The 17,601-nt window shown below is 40.9% G+C and overlaps 1 protein-coding gene across 1 annotated transcript in view; it reads left to right on the plus strand.

Moving 5' to 3' along the window:
- Nucleotides 1-2,771: 2,771 nt before the first annotated feature.
- Nucleotides 2,772-17,601, plus strand: part of LOC306851242 (paired box protein Pax-3-like) — a gene marked incomplete at its 5' end in the record, with an annotated part of 32,140 nt that continues 17,310 nt past the window's right edge. Inside the window, 11 exons of the mRNA XM_079387401.1 lie at nucleotides 2,772-2,902; nucleotides 7,471-7,553; nucleotides 8,284-8,519; nucleotides 8,711-8,837; nucleotides 9,097-9,228; nucleotides 13,120-13,301; nucleotides 14,480-14,626; nucleotides 14,692-14,803; nucleotides 14,884-15,026; nucleotides 15,114-15,242; nucleotides 16,380-16,575. Of these exons, the coding sequence (XP_079243527.1) occupies nucleotides 2,772-2,902; nucleotides 7,471-7,553; nucleotides 8,284-8,519; nucleotides 8,711-8,837; nucleotides 9,097-9,228; nucleotides 13,120-13,301; nucleotides 14,480-14,626; nucleotides 14,692-14,803; nucleotides 14,884-15,026; nucleotides 15,114-15,242; nucleotides 16,380-16,575 (1,618 nt within the window). The remainder of the gene's footprint in view (nucleotides 2,903-7,470; nucleotides 7,554-8,283; nucleotides 8,520-8,710; nucleotides 8,838-9,096; nucleotides 9,229-13,119; nucleotides 13,302-14,479; nucleotides 14,627-14,691; nucleotides 14,804-14,883; nucleotides 15,027-15,113; nucleotides 15,243-16,379; nucleotides 16,576-17,601) is intronic.

The raw sequence follows: 17,601 nt of genomic DNA on the forward strand, positions 1-17,601 counted from the left end.
CTAAATATTGAGAAAATCACCTTTAAAGTTGTCCAAATGAAGTTCTTAGCAATGCATATTACAAATCAAAAATGAATTTTTGATATATTTATGGTAGGGAATTTAGAAAATATATTCATGGAACATGATCTTTACTTAATATCCTAATGATTTTTGGCATAAAAGAAAAATCGCCAATTTTGACCAATACAATATATTGTTGGCTATTGCTACAAATATATCCATACTACTTATGACTGCTTTTGTGGTTGAGTCACATATGGTTAGGGTTTGGTTTAGGGTTACTTGCATGTAATTATGCATAATTAATTGTTATTATAATAGTAAGTACATGTAATGTGTGTAACAAGGACACCTTAAAATAAAGTGTTGCCATATCTTTTGTATAGTTGATCTAGTACTTATTTATTTACTTCTATCAATTCCAGTATACTGGAAAAAATGAGGCTGAAACTATTTTCACTCTAGTAAAGTTCACAAATAATTACAAAGCAACACATTGGATTAAATTAAGTGAAATATTGGAATGTTTTCTTGTAAAACATATGCCAACTTCTATGTTTTATTTACAAACATCATTTTTTTTACAATCACTAGTAACATTTTGCTTATATTTGTGAAATTATTATTTACTGACCATTTGTTAACGTTAATTTATGCATTAGGCTAGCTAACAATGAGCAATGCATTTGTCACATTTATTAAAGTTAGTTAATAAAAATACAATCTTTCTTTGTTAGGTCCGGTTAGCTCAGGTCCATTAGGCTAATATTAACAAATACAAATGTTGTAAATGTTGTAATTAATATTAAGTAAGATTAATAAATGCTTCAGAAGTATTTTTCATTGTTAATTTTAACTATGCATTTAACTAATGTTAACAAATGGAACCTTATTGTAAAGTATTACCAATACTTGGAATGCACACTATAGTGTCTGTTCAATTAGTATAGAGAAACAAGTCCTTAATAACTAAATAACTCAGTAACTAAAAAAGGACTAGTACTTATAGAAGTACTAGTATCTAATGAGTCATTATCAGATCACTTAATAGTACAGGCCGGTGTTTCCCGACAAGTGGGTGCAAAATCTGCCACTTTTTCAACTATTTCAGCCCAAAATCTTGGAGTGCATGCACACCTTAAGCGGGAAGTGTCTACATATGTTGCTTATGTGCAACGAGAACCCGTGGTGAATCAGATGCCCCCTATGCCACACATACCAGACTATCGGATACAGAACCTACGGCATTCGCCGCAACCGGATACGTGTGCGCCATCTTCTCCTTCCTGTCCATTTTTGTGCTGCTCTTCATAGCCCTCATATTTTTGCATGGCCACCTGAGGTTCTTCTGGCTGTGTGAGCTTGTGAAGAACTGACTTCATACATCCTCTAAAAATCACCAGAACATCTGTTGGGTAAACGTTGCAAAAATAGTTCTGGGAAAAACCCACAGCTGCCATTTGGTTTGATATTTAGCTGCTAATGCAATGATATTCGGATTTTGGTCGTGGGGCAACTGTATAGAGTGGGGTCCAAAAGTCCAAAAGTGAAACCACTAGTGAAAATGCATCTATGTTGTATTGTTTTATCATTTAACCCAGTGATCCTCAAATCTGGCTTACGAGATCCACTTTCCTGCAGAGTTTAGCTCCAACCCTGATCAGACTCACCTACCTGTGATTTTCTAATGATCCTGAAGACACTGATTAGCATGCTCAGGTGTGTTTGATAAGGGTTAGAGCTCACAAATCTGCAGACTAGCGTAGAATTACTTATTTTCTATTTTTTGTCAAAACCTTCATTTTTTAATACAAATCATTCTGTTTATAAATAATAAAATGTGGTCTCAGACTTCTGGACCCCACTGTATATAATACAGTTTTATCATAGCAAATGAGACCTGCACTTATTTGACATTTACTGGAAATTCACTAATAAAGGTAAAACACGGCCAAGCAAACACAATTTTTGGATGATATTCTCGAAATGGCTGCTGGGTGTTGTCATCCTCTCGTTGTATCATATACTATTCGGTCTTTGAAAAGAAGACGTCTTTGTTCTTATGGATCAATAGCTTTACTATAGAAATTGTAAATTTTATACCACCTCTTTGTTCTCCACTTCACCTATGCACCTATGAAAACCGTGTCGTTTGACAACTAACTGACAGTCTCTTTTTGCTATCGTCTGTGTGTGCTTTTAATGTGCGTAGCATCACAACGCATTGACCTTAGTGCTCACTTTACCAGCTCGTTCATTGGAGTTTTGTACCACGCAAACCTGTGATGAGCAGTATCTGATGTACCTAGCTTAGAAGAAAACCTGCATGATGTTAAACAAAAACTAGATACTGAACTGTGCTTGGAAACAAAGGTCAGCCTTCATTACTTGAGGAAAGCCTCCTTGTTAATTGAATCAGTTCTGTTGATTTGATCCATTTCTATTAAGCAATGACAAATCAGTCATTTATAATGGGTAACTGATACGATGATGTTCCGTTTCAAAAGTGTTGGTGAACAGCTATACAAATCGTACTCAGCGCAGTCACATTTACCGCTGCTCAACGAAATTTCGCAGGCAAATTCCAGTCATTCAAATAGGAATGACTTTTTTTGCCTGAAAAAATGTTGGCCACACAGATTTTGCTCGCGTTGACAAACAGAAAGCTGCTTGTGACTTTTGTGCGAGCCTGTGATTTATAAAACTGACAATGTTTTTTTTACCCGCAAAATTTCGCTAATGTGACCGTACATTTAGAAAAGATGTGCATGGCGGGTGAAGCAAGCAGGAATCTGACACCTGAGGAGCAGCTAGAGTTTTGCTGTGTCCTTGCAGTGACAGGATGCAGCCATAGAGAAATCAATGATAAAGACTCGCACACTGGGACTGCAGCCAAGAGGTGCTTTTGAGTGTTTCCTGACCCACTTATGAAACTTTGCATCTCTCCCATAGGTCATTTGTCTTGATGTCACAAACTGATATATTCCTCCAGCTAACTGTGGCTTGTTCACTTGAGTGCAAAACACAACTAGCCCTCTTTGGCATTATACTGAATATATCCTCCAGATTGTTTAGACTTAATGGCTTTATGACGATGATTAAGGACACTTGATGGCCTAAATTTCCTTCTGTATAGGGTAAAGGCCATTTTCTTTAGAAGGGTAAACATACTTGATCATATTCTCTTAAAGGGATCGTTCATCCAAAAATAACAATTCTACAATTTACCCACCCTCATGTTATTCCTGAATCCTCTCGCTTTATCTGTGGAACACAAAAGGAGAAATATTAAAAATATCATGTTCCAAACAGTACAAGAGCAAAACATGCGAGTGTGTAAATTATTTTCAATCACTACTTCTTTCAATTATCTCTTACGTGCCTTTACTTTTTATTTATTGGTTTATTTATTGAAGGAATGGAATTTTTTAATAGGAATTATCAAGTGAATTTCTATAAGCTTACCGTTTGATATGTATAAGTTGTGCTGTTGTAGGCAGATGTGATGGATCAAACCAGGTCTACCCTCTGTTGGTAGACAAGTGTAGTGACACAGTCATTTGTGTGTAGGTTTTGCTTAGATTTTTGTAAGGAAGGTTTTATAAAGTGAATGTGGGGGTATTTGAATTATTGCAGCAGTGATTTAGACAAGTAAAGGTTATTTCCCTGAGTGTTAAGGAAGTACACAGCCATTATCTGCTGTTATATTAGTATAATGTGCAATAGTGTTATGTAGTCACCAGCTTCACAGCTCCTCCTGCCATTCTGTTGGGCAATATATATGTCATTTTACTTTACACAATGACCTCGGTTTACTGCCTTTTTGATCCCTGCTGAAAAGACCGACAACAAAGTTTGGGGTCAGTAAGATTTTTTTTCTTTTCTAAAAGAAAGAGCATTAAATAATATTACATTAAGCAGCACAGCTGCTTTGAACATTGATAATAATCAGAAATGTTTCTTGAGCAGAACATCTGAATGATTTCTGAAGGATCATGTGACACTGAAGACTAGAGTAATGATGAGTAATTCAGCTTTGCATCACAGGAATAAATTACATTTTAAAATATATTACAATAGAACAACAGTTATTTGAAACTGTAATAACATTTCAGAATATTACTGTTTTTACTGTGTTTTTGATCAAATAAAACTTGTTTCAAAAACATCTTACCGACTCCGAACTTTGAACAGTAGTGTAAGCTGATGGTTAGTGCTGGTCTTGCTGGAAAAGCTGGTGGACCAAGAAAATCTTGCTGGTCAAGAGACCTGGAAGGCACACCGGCATTCAAAGCTCACTATATGCTGGTCTTTTCAACAGGGATGTGTATAAGGAGAGGAGAGAAGATGCTCTTGTCCTCTGTCCTGGTCCAGATATTTCATAGATGTGAGCCTGAAAGGAAACAGAAACAGTCTGCTGTGAACTCAGTCAACTTGGTCTTGCTGACTCACAAGAACAAGGACCAAACTGGAAAGAACGAAACTGACGATCAAAATGTTCACATCCAATGAAATTGATATTTCATTCTGTACCATTCAGTGTGACCTCTCCTTGTTCTCACGGTACCGCTATCGCTGTGACTGTCTGGACCATCAGGCCTGATGTGCTCACATCTGTTTCTCCCGCACACACTGGCCCAGTGACTGCACGGCACTTACCTGAACCCAGTGTTACTGCCTGGGATGACTATACTTCCCTTAATGCACTCCAGCCCTCTAGTAACACTACGTAGGGTCATGGGCTTTGTACACAGCCCTTATATACTCTGTAATATGTTTATTAGAATTAGGAAATGTGTGTTTTTACTATTATGCCTCAATAATTGTTGTGAAACTTGTTTGAATTGTATTTGCACATTGAAATTGTTCTGTTTACATACAAGAACACACCTCTCGGTTGGCTAATAAATGAGAAAAATGAAGAAAACGGCTGTTTTCATGTAATTCATATACAATATGAAATCACTGCATGTGTGTGCATGTATCCACCTTATTTTCGAAGTTTCAAGTTTTAACGTTTAACTAAAAATAAGAAGTGCAGTAAATGGTAAAAATATTCACGCTACAAACAAGTGTGTTCATGATTTTGAAAATAAATTGAAAAACTATGATAACAAATACCGGTTTTTGCGATATCAAGCAGCATAAGGGATTGTTTTTGAACAGGTAAAATAACAGGAAGTGAAGTACGTTACACCGGAAGCCTCAATGCCTCGAACATTCTGGTAACAAATATAGCTGCGTCAAAAACATTAAAAATAAGGTGGAATAAAAATGAAATATTTTTAATTCCAATAACAATTTTTTTCACGTTACTGTGAATACTCACGTAAATAGATAATCAAATGAATGTTTTCAGGCAGCTTTTCATTGTTTAAACCTTGGAACCAAATCTGAAATGGCACGGTAACTTTATTTAGGCTACAATGAGGAAACCTATTATGATCTTCAAATTCTGATTATTCTACAGCATGACAATGAATGATAAATGTTTTCAGTACCTGGCTCAGTGTCTCCGCAGCGTATAGGCTACTATCTCAACGATGTTGTCCTCCATCCGCACCATGGAGCTCAGGGATGCTTGTGCCAGCAAATGCAGGACAGATGATTTTATCCTAAAGTTGTCTTTGGGGAGGATTTACGTTTTCTCTGAGTGAACCCCATCTAATTGAGGTTAAAGTGGTGGTGGTCTTCCTCAGGCTGGACAAGTCAGATCACAAGACAAATGACACAATACACTGTTCAAGAGGTTCATTAAATGGTCAAATGGTGTTTGTGTTGGTGAATTCTTGCTACATTCTTGTACAGGTTTATACACGTTTCTTTCCAACACTGGCAAACCTAGTCAAATGTTAATGACAGTTTTGACCAACATACTCAATCTCAGGTTATTTTGTAAGGTGATCACAGTTATTCAGATTTCTTTGGCTTGGACTAAAAGCATGTATTTAATAACTTTCATATACATATTGTAAAACCGATTCAAATTATTTTGACACTATTTGCTTACAGAATATTGACATTTGACCCTTGATAATAAAACTAATTAAACTCACATCAGAGTGCACCTCTGCTCGAGATCTGTACTCCAATAATGGATTCGTCACGCGGATCCGGTGTTTCAAAGGATGAAATATGCATCATTCTCTCCTTTTCAAACAATCCCCCTCTGTTTTTATGCTGAATAAACTGTAAAGAACCCAGAAAAAAAACTATTTATTTGTATGTACCGTGCATTTTCCAGTTTCACACCATGCCAATATTAGAAGTTTAAAGTAGGAAATAAATGCATAACATTGCGTTTGTTTTAAACATATATTCTCCTGCGTTTGGTTCTATTTAGAACCTTATTTTTCAGAGTTAACGAAACTTCAGATGTCCTGCGAATTCTCTTAGCTCCTATTTAATCCTGTAAATGTACAAATATAAGATGACTTATAGCAGATATATGCAGATAATTATGTAATAAAAAGTATATTAACTTGACATGAAAATAAAGAATAATGCAATTAATGCATCGAATAGAAACTCATTAACAAACGCGCGCGCACACATTCATTGTTAACCACTGAATATTCGGCTCGGTGTCTCCAGGGCCCGGCCTCTTTAGCTTTTTAAGTAAGAGAGAATAATCTAGCCTAGTGTTTTGCACGTGAAAGGACCCCCGTTTCCCTCCCGCGTGCGCCCCATTGTCCCCGCGCGCAGGCAGAAAGAAAACATTTGAAGTTTCTCTTTAGTCCAACAAAAGAGCCACATGTCATTGAAGTCACTGTGTGTGTGTGTGTGTGTGTGTATGGATCAGTCAAGAGTGTTAAATAACAGAGTCAGTCATTTTAAGTGAATAACTTTTTCTGTTCATTTAAATTGATTCATTGCGTCTTTTCTGTCTTTGTTATATTATTAAATTATTGTTCTAGTCTATATAGTCTACGTTATATTAAAACATGTTTGGATATTATAATTTGCTATTTTATTATATTTAGTAGTGTTTGCATGTCTATCTTATGTCTGCGCATATATATGTTTCATATTTTAAGTATATCATTTAATTACACATCATCTTCATCAGTCGCTGAAATATTTTCGATGTTGACTTTGGAACGCTTAGAGCAAAGTGTACTTCATCGACCAATCAGCTCTCGGTAACGGGATCCCGTGGACCAATCAGAACGCGCTGTTCGAGTAATAGACAAGAGGGTCTCTGCAAACTCAGAAATGTCTCAGTAGTTTGAGATCTCGCGCTCATCCTAAACGCCTGTTAATAACAATAACGCTGCGATTATAATTCTCGTCACATAATGAAAACAACGACCAAGGACCACAAAAGAGAAGAGACTACATCTTATTAACAACATTCATTTCATCCTCGAGTACTTACTTTTAATGCTTTTCCTGGAGGGATACAAAAAGATCATCGGAGCTTATGCTTTTTGCTTTGATTGTGGAATATTGACATGCATTTTTAAGCCTGTTGAAGTGCACGTTTAGTCCCAGGATGATGCATCCATCTCTCTCTCAGAACTATCCCCGCAGTGGCTTCCCAATGGAGGGTAAAATATCTGACAATAAACATGCACATTAAAATTGTTTCATTAAATAGTGGAAGACCAAGTGTAAACCATTTTGGTATTTGTGTTGCATGAGTAAACTGACTAAAAACGGTGAAGTTACTTTTCCAGATGTTTTTGTTTTGTTTGAAACTTTTGCCGACATTTAAATATTATAATATTGAATTATGTGTTGCTATATTGTATAATGTCGCTTTTTTAAATTCTTAAAATAAATGTTGTTTTTTCAGTGATTCTTTGTATTAGCAAAGTAGCATACCTTTCATACAGTATGAAGAACTAATAACTATTTCACTGTACACTGTCAGATACAAAAAAGTTCTTGGTGTAAAAAAAAAAAGCTGTAAGGCTGTTTTAATCAGAGTCATTATTTCTAGATTTTCATTATTAACAATAGACTAGTAGGCCTATTTGTTTAAATGCATTTAATTATCTGTCGCAATTGCATGAGTTCAGAGCTTCTGAATCAGTCAATAAATTTAAAAAGATTGTAACTTTAGCACAAATTTTAGTTTACCTTAAATTTAAAGCAGCAATTATACTGGGTTGCATGTGTTTATAAACACATGAAATATGTCAGAGAATTAAATGCACATGAACTGTCTTAAGCACTTCATTTAGGCCTGTTTACTGAGCATGCAGAATGATTTCTTTCTTTCTTGTTTCTGCAATTATCTCTCCACTGTCATAATTTGGGTTGGCTTCGCTGCAGTTTCAACTCCGATGGGTCAGGGTCGAGTTAACCAGCTCGGAGGAGTTTTCATCAACGGCCGGCCTCTACCGAACCACATTCGGCATAAGATAGTGGAGATGGCGCATCACGGGATCCGGCCCTGCGTGATATCCCGACAGCTCAGAGTCTCTCACGGATGCGTCTCCAAAATCCTGTGCCGCTATCAGGAGACTGGATCCATCCGGCCTGGAGCCATCGGCGGCACAAAATCCAAGGTGAGGCCCTGTAGAGAGGCATCTGGTGCAGGCGTGTGGAGATCTCCAAGGAAATTTGTGGATAAAATCAAAGAAACAGGTCGATTATTAACTGAAAACGACTGTCTTTTGACATAATAACCCTGATTTTGAAACAACAGTCTTTGAATTGAATCAGGCACCTTATTGACTGTTTTTATTTTTTTTAACAGACTTCATCTCTAGATGTGGAGAAGCGCGTTGAGGAATATAAACGGGAAAATCCCGGAATATTCAGTTGGGAAATTCGGGATAAATTGCTCAAAGAGGGAATTTGTGACCGGAACAACGTGCCTTCAGGTATGCGTCAAACATAGCGAAAAAATACACGAACTGCAGTGTGCGAATTATAAAAAAAAAAAAAAAAAAACTTTTTAATTTGATTTCTGTTGGCTAGCTCAACTAGCAGCAAGTGTCTTCTTATAGTTTTAGTAACCACAAAACTTAAACGACACACTGAAACGTTTTAAAAATGAAGTGTATAGCTACTGTTGAAATGCTACTAAAAGCTAGAAAACATATTAAGGGCACTTACGCATTCTGTTCAACTCTTGTCCAGTGAGTGCAATAAGCCGCATCATGAGAGGCGCAAGAGGTGAAGAGGAGGAGGAGGAGGATGAAGAGGACATCGAGAAGGAAGAGCACGCCCGCAGGAGCGGACACAGCATCGAGGGGATTCTCGCAGACAGATGTGAGTGGATCCTACAAACTCGTTAAGCTTTAATATCAACAGATTTCAGAAAGAACTGTGGCAGGATTGTAAATGATCTGAAAGATGTGCTTTTAACAAATTGGAATTTAATTAGAATGATGATAGACCTATAGGCTATGTTTTATTTATATTTTATATAAATATATTTATATTTTATTTATTTATCATGTAGCACCCGTACAACCACTCTGTGAGTTACTTACATAAGAGTGGGGGGTGCTTGGGTTCGGTGTAGGTCAGGTGGATACCACGAAGGTGCACCTAATAAGTGTCTGAGTTGTAAAAACCTTTTGACAATAAAATATTAAAAAATAAGGAGACCCAGAGATGGTTTTTAGTTTAGAAAAACAATAGGGTAACGCCCTTGTTTAATTGAATAAGAGAATTTGGCAAATAGAATATAAAAGCTTTCCCCAAAACTCAACACTAACGAATATACAAAAATAAATAACCAAAAGATTCCCCAAACACTTAAATAATAGCCCCTTTAAATGTAGCTAGAAACCCCAATAGTTTCAATCACACTTGTTACAACAGAATAAGTGGTCCCAAAAAATCCCCTCCCTTAGCTCTTTCCTAACAATCGAAAATACACAGTAAACTTTACAATAAACAACAACAAAAAAACCCCGCGCAAAGTGTCCTGAAACGAGTCTTAGCAAATGCAGTGGTGGGCCCACTCACACACACACATTCATATACGTTCCAGTTTACTCACGGTAACGTTTTGAACAAAGAAAAAACACGTTGCAGGCCTGTTTTGGTCTTGCAAAACATTGAGTGCGCTGAACGGACACTTGCAATAAATTGAGAGCGTGGAAAGACTTTGGTCCAGATGATCAGGTGCGGTGCGATTAACCGACAATTCCGCCCAGCATACGCCCACCGTGGCTCGCTATCTCAGGTACCTCAGATCACCGCCTCCGCTCCTTCTCTCCCGCTCAGTTTCTCATTCAGTCTCTCCGCTCACAAAAATCCTGAGTCTGCGGTCCTCTTTTCTGAGCCTCTCGCTCAGTTTCATCAGCTTTACTCGCACTTTCTAGCATCTTTTTCTTTTTTCTCAAACGTGTCAGTGTTCCGTGCTCCACACGGACCCAGCGGGAAGCGGAAAAAAAAAAAACATCCCGCACTTTCTCCCGCGTCTCTCTTCCAGGTCACGTGTATCAACCCGTGCCACCTGCAGCCAAACACTATTGACTATACAGCGTGAATACCCGATTGACCAATAAGAATAATAACATAAAAACAGGAAGAATAAAGTAATAAAAGGATAACTGCATAACCTCTGGCAATATTATTCAGCTAAATAATATAAACTTTAAACTTTAGTTCTAATTACGGTCATGAAATAAAGTCACCAAATATTGCTCCTTTTAATTATGTAAAAGGAATTGATACTTCCTTATTTAGAAATCAAGTGTCCTCTATTTATTTAAAGTAAAAAACGTTTACTTTTTTCTCTTTTATAAATAGACATGAGATGCTGTTTTGAGAGTAAGAGAGATTAATCATAACCCACCCTATTCCCATTACTCTATAATACCCAAGTTTACCACTGGGCTACACCCTCCCCCTTCTAGACAATTTTGATGCCCTCATCAAAATAAATCTTAGAGGACTCTAATAGTCTTAAAGTCACGGGTAGAGGCCAGATTAGAACAAGTGAAACACAACGCCATGGGGTGGCACCAGAGAGTTTGACATTGACTGCTTCTGGGGTCTCCATAGAGTCCACTTCCCACCAACACTCCATGGCTTAGGGCTGTCACAGGGTATTCACAGGGCTTGCCAAGTTCATCGTAGCTCAGCTTGACCACTGGGCGGGTGACTCTTTTTGAACGCTCAACTTGTTCAATCCCAACTTGAGTGTCCGGATAGGGGTTTACGGCTGCTCCCTCTTCTAGAACGTTGACTCCTGGATCAGCGTTGGGAGGCAGGTTTGGAAGATCATTGACCACGGGCTCTATCTCAGCAGGGTCTTGAGCTTGCCTTTCAGGTTCGGTGACGATTGACTTGGATTTCTTTGTGGACAGTTCTGGACATGTCAGCAACTTGTCCCAGTCTAACTCAACGAGTCTGGGCAGGTATCCTTCGTCGTAATCTAATTCTGAGGACACGCCGTCATCGTGGTAGTTTGTCTGTACCAGTTCGTTTGTCTTTTGCGGAAATGCTCTGGTCACCGGTCTTTGTTGTGGCCCCATTTCCGTTTCGTCAAAAGGGATTCTCACGAGGTAACCAATTGGTAACAGATGATTACGATGAATAGTCTTTTCTGCTCCCTGGCCTCTCTCTGGTTTGATCTTGTAGACAGGTAAATTGGGTAGCTTCTCCATAACAATATATGGTGAGGATCTCCACTTGCATTTCAATTTTTGCTTGCCTGTGACCCCAAAGTTTCTCAGCAGCACCCTGTCGCCTTTGTCAAGGACTTGTTCTTTGACGTGCTTGTCGTGTGCTTTTTTGTTTCTTTGGTGGTTCTTGTTTGACGATTCTGTTGCAAGACTGTAGGCTCTTTGGAGATCTTTCTTGAGCTTAGCAACATACTGATGGTAGGACTTTGTCCTTTGGTTGTCCTCGGTCACACCGAAGCAGATGTCTACCGGTAAGCGAGCTTCTCTTCCAAACATTAGCAGGTAAGGCGAATAACCAGTTGCATCGTTTTGAGAACAGTTGTAGGAGTGGACCAACTGACTGATTTTTTGACTCCATTTTTGTTTTTGCTTTGGATCGAGCGTGCCAAGCATTGACAAGAGCGTACGGTTGAATCTTTCTGGTTGTGGATCTCCCTGAGGGTGGTAAGGTGATGTTCTTGACTTACGAACACCCAACATCATCAGAAGGTCTTGGATCAGTTTGCTTTCAAAATCGCGGCCTTGATCCGAATGTATGCGGGCAGGGAGTCCGTAGTGTACAAAGTAGCGCTCACACAGTATCTTAGCAACGGTGGCTGCCTTCTGGTCTTTGGCTGGAAAAGCTTGGGCGTATCGAGTAAAGTGGTCTGTCACTACAAGGATGTTGGCGAAACCTTGGGAGTCCGGCTCAAGTGACAGAAAATCGATACAGACAAGGTCTAGAGGGCCTTGGCTAGTGATCTGTTTTAAGGGAGCAGCTCTCTGAGGAAGGGCTTTGCGAGTGATGCATCTGCCGCAGTTCTTAATGTACTGCTCCACCTCAACTCCCATTTTCGGCCAATAGAACCGATTTCTGATAAGTTCGGTGGTCTTGTCAATGCCCAAGTGACCGGACTCATCATGCAGAGATCTCAGGACCATCGGGACATACTCTCTGGGCAGTACCAGCTGCTTTACCTCTGTTCCATTTTTCTCAACCTTTCTGTAGAGTAGATCGTTTTGGATGAACAGCTTGCTTGCTTCTTTGTTCAACAATACAGAAGTTGGATTGTCGGTGCTGGTGAATGATGGACCCCCACGAATTGACTGCTTGACTGGAACGATAGTAGAGTCAACATCTTGAGCGGTGACCAAATCTTTGTGACTGAGCTGACTCAGAGAACCGAGATCCAAACGAACTGGGAAAGAGAAACACTCTGGTATACCATCAGGTGACACTCCGAGCGACTCAGCAATCGTTGTGGACTCTGTCGGAGTTTCAAGGCACTTGATCTGCTTACAGAGAGCTTGAACACTTTCTGTCGGTACGCTTTGCCAGCCTTCTTCTGTGGTTGGAAGAGGGTTACGTGACAGAGCATCGGCGTCGATGTTGCTGCTGCCAGGCCGGTACTGCAGTGTGAAATGGTACGTGGCGAGGGCTGAGAGCCAGCGGTGACCTGTCGCGTTTAGTTTGGCAGTCGTGAGAATATAAGTTAGGGGGTTGTTATCGGTTCTCACGGTAAACTGTGCTCCATACAAGTAATCGTGGAACTTGTCTACCACTGCCCACTTAAGTGCCAAAAACTCGAGCTGGTGCACTGGATAGTTCTTTTCAGAGGCACTCAGCTTGCGGCTTGCGAAAGCAACAGGTCTCAAACCCTCGGGGTACTCTTGGTTGAGGACAGCGCCGAGCCCATGAAAACTGGCATCAATGTGAAGTATGTAAGGCTTGGTGGGGTCGGAAAATGCCAGCACAGGTGTGTTTGTGAGGCAGTGGATGATCTTTTGAAATGCCTCTGAACATGACTGGTCCCATCGGTCCCCAAAAGGCTCATTGACTCTGTAATAGGTCTTGTCTGATGAAAAGGTAGACTTTCGCTTCTTCTGGGTGGGAGGATACCCTTTGCACAGCTCTGTAAGTGGTCGGACGATGATGGAGTAGTTCTTTATAAACCTACGGTAGTAGCCGCAGAATCCCAGGAATGACTGCAGAGAAGGAAGGTCGGTTGGCTGCTTCCACTGCGTCACTGCTCCAACTTTGTCTGGGTCTGTGGCGATACCCCGCTCAGAGACGATGTGCCCGACATAGGTGACTTGCGAGCGACAGAACTGGCACTTGTCTAGTGACAACTTGAGTCCAGCTTCTTCAAGACGAGCGATGACTTTGAGGAGTCTTTGCTCATGCTCCCCCAGAGTCTTGCTGAAAACAATGAGGTCATCAAGATAGACAATGACTTCAAGCATGTGCATGTCGCCGACTGCCTTTTCCATGAGTCGTTGAAATGTTGCAGGGGCCCCTGTGATCCCCTGCGGCATCCGCTCAAATTGGAAAAATCCCAGAGGACAGATAAAAGCGGTTTTCTCTTTGTCCTCCTCAGCCATTGGGATTTGATAGTAGCCACTGCGCAGATCCAACACTGAAAACCACTTACTGCCAGACAAGCAATCGAGAGCGTCGTCGATACGTGGTACAGTGTACTGATCTGGGATAGTTCTCCGGTTCAGGGTGCGGTAGTCGACACACATACGAAGTTGACCACTCTTTTTACGTGCAAGGACAATCGGGGAAGCATATGGACTTCTTGATTCTTTTATGATCCCAGTCGCCAACAAACCTTGCAGGTGACGCCGAAGATCATCCAAATCAGCGGGGGCAATACGTCGAGATCTCTCCCTAAAAGGAGTGTTATCGTTCAAACGGATGTGATGTTCTACCCCTTTAGCCAAACCGACATCCCACTCTTCTATAGAGAACACATGGGAGTGTTTGGCAAGCTTTTGACTCAGCCTCTCTTTCCACTCTTTGCTGATGGGGGACTCACTGAAGTCAAACAGAGAAGGATCCATAGCTGGAACAGATTCGGTTTTTTTAGGGTTTGGTGCCTCTGTCACAATGTCAGCGACGTGAAGGTGGGCAATCACGGTGCCCATTGGAATGGCAGTTTGCTTTAGAGACTCATTACGCAGGAGCACCAAGAAGTCGTTTGGATCTAGCATCTTGGAGAACAACACTGTTGGCTGGACAAGCACACTTGGAGGAAGAGCAGGTGAGTGGGCTCGTTCAATGATGAGTATGCTGTCTCCGATGTCTTGTTTCTCTTTAACTTTGCAGCTAGCAACGTATTCAGTGCCAGGAGGGATGCTGAGAGGACCAGGCCCAGACCACCTAACTTCAGCCACTGGCAAGTCTTTGTTGCCTTCTATGAACATCCCTGCAGGAACGGGTAAGTGCTTTTTCTCTTGAACTTGGATCTTGACTGAGTTGACGTTCTCCAGATCTTCTTTCTTTTTTATGGACTTGAAGGGCTGAACCCCCCTGACGTTTGTGCCGATCAGGACCGGTATACTCTCGGAGCAACGTGGATCAGGGCACACCAAGGCCAGGACAGTAACAGGCTTGACTTTGTTGGACTTAGATTTTGGTGGCAGCTCCAACTCAACCTGGAGGTAACCTTTGTACGGGTAACTGCTCTCTGACTCACTTAGACCCCATATGGCTAGACCGGTCACAGAGTTTAACGGGATGTGTGACAGGTGTTTGGCATACCAGCTGTCGAAGATGATGGTAACTTGGGATCCACTGTCCATCAGCGCGGTGCAGGGGTTGCCATTGATCCTGACCTGAGCAGTGGAGGGCGGTCCCACGAGTCCCTCGGGCAAACGGTTGGACTGTACATTGACCGAGCTTCTCTTGACACTTGCATTTGTGGTCTTGGTTCTTGTGTCGTTATCAGATTTGCGGTTCTGCTTGGATTTTCTTTGAGCTTGCAGCAGTTTCTGAATAACTTTGGGATAGTTCTCTGGAGAGGCACACTTGTTGGCAAAATGCCCGTCTTCACCACAGCGATAGCAGAAAAAATCACTTGGGTCTCTTGCTGTAGAAGGTCTTGGCTGCCAGGGTCTTGACTGGGTCTCTTGGGGGCAAGGCTCGGTAGCAGGACTATACTTCGGCTTGACTGACATGACAGAGATTTGCTTTCGAAGCTTGACCACTTCTTTCTTTAAAGCTTGAACGTTCCTGTCTTCTGAGTTCTCTGCCGCCGGAGTGACTGAAAGCAGTGTGCTCGTCGAAAGATGACTTGACATGGCGTCGGGGGCAGAGAGTTCACTTACTTGTGCTCGGAGTTGGTGTATTTCGGCTTTTATATCTTTTAACTCTGTGTCAGAAGTTACAGTAGCACTTTTGGCGAAGACAGCTTTGGGTGGATGGAGTCTGCGACGTGAAGCTTCATGCTCCTCCTCCAGGCGTATCTCATTCAGCAGCTCGAGAAAAGTGGGAGGTCTGTCTCTGCGATCTCTCAATCCGAGATTTAGTATCATAATGTCAGACCGGATGGCCCCTTTAATGAGTTGGTCAAGACGTGCTTTGTCTGCCGCCGATGACTGGAGTCCACCCTTTTGGACAACTTTATTTAGGACTCTCTCAAGGCGTCTCAGGAACTCAGAGAGTTTCTCGTTGGGATGTTGACACAACATTCTGAAGGCAAAGTAAAGCTCTTCACCGCTCTCGGGCTTGCCAAAGGTGGTCTCGAGAATGTCAATGTAGTCCATAGAGGTTGCAGATGGGTTGTTGAAACGGACAGCTTGAAGAATTTCGAGTGCAGGACCCTTTACACTTTCCATTATTCTCATTTTCTTTTCTCTTTCAGGGCGATCATATTCTTCAATCATAAGTCTGGCCTGTTCAACCCAGTTTTCCAACTGTTCTTCTCCTGGGGGTGTGGGCATGACCCCTGAAAAAGTGCGCAGTCTTCTGTAAAGATTGTTGTCACTGTTTGTGGGCTTGCTTGTCATTTGCAGGACATCACCAACTGCTCGAATGATAGCCTCAGGAGTGGACGCTTGCAGTGGGGAAAAAAAACTGGATTCTGGCAGCGGCACATTTTGACCATCACCGGCTGCCTGGGCTTGGGGTTCTTCCTCCTGCTCAGAAGGTCCAAATATTCTCCAGGTCATAGCCAACCCCTCAGGAACAACATCAAGAGGAATGGCGCGTGTATTCACGTTCTCCCTGCACTCACATAGCACGGTTAAACTTTGAGACTGTGGGTCATACATTCTTCCTCTCACCTTGACTCTCCCGAGTGCTTTGACAGTCTGCAGCGTTTCTTCAATTAACCCAACTTCCGTTTCCGGAGGTACATCTTTAACCAGCAAGGCTTTCACCGGGTCTATGCCTTCTCCAATACACCAGTTCTTTAACTGAGCCATCCCCAGGGTTGTGCGCTTACAGTGATCACTTGTCAGAACTAAATTTGGTAAGTTTTAGTTGTGTGTTAACACAGATAAAACTTAATTTGCGTTTTCTTGACTTAGGATGCTTAGTAGAACTCTACTTTTGCAGTTTTAAAGTTTTCACAATAGGTAATCGTTAATATGGTTTTACATGTAGGTTAACAGCTAGCCAGCTTTTGGTTCTAAACTAGGCCTACTTTTTTTTTTAAAAAGTATTTAAATCTCTGGGTCAAACTAAAGTTAGAGCTGATGTAAAACTACTTTTGAACTAAATTAGATCCCAGCGGTGCCTCCATTTTATTTATGTAGCACCCGTACAACCACTCTGTGAGTTACTTACATAAGAGTGGGGGGTGCTTGGGTTCGGTGTAGGTCAGGTGGATACCACGAAGGTGCACCTAATAAGTGTCTGAGTTGTAAAAACCTTTTGACAATAAAATATTAAAAAATAAGGAGACCCAGAGATGGTTTTTAGTTTAGAAAAACAATAGGGTAACGCCCTTGTTTAATTGAATAAGAGAATTTGGCAAATAGAATATAAAAGCTTTCCCCAAAACTCAACACTAACGAATATACAAAAATAAATAACCAAAAGATTCCCCAAACACTTAAATAATAGCCCCTTTAAATGTAGCTAGAAACCCCAATAGTTTCAATCACACTTGTTACAACAGAATAAGTGGTCCCAAAAAATCCCCTCCCTTAGCTCTTTCCTAACAATCGAAAATACACAGTAAACTTTACAATAAACAACAACAAAAAAACCCCGCGCAAAGTGTCCTGAAAC

This window comes from Barbus barbus, assembly GCF_936440315.1.
Source record: "Barbus barbus genome assembly, chromosome: 31".
In the NCBI taxonomy this organism is placed as follows: Eukaryota; Metazoa; Chordata; class Actinopteri; order Cypriniformes; family Cyprinidae; genus Barbus; species Barbus barbus.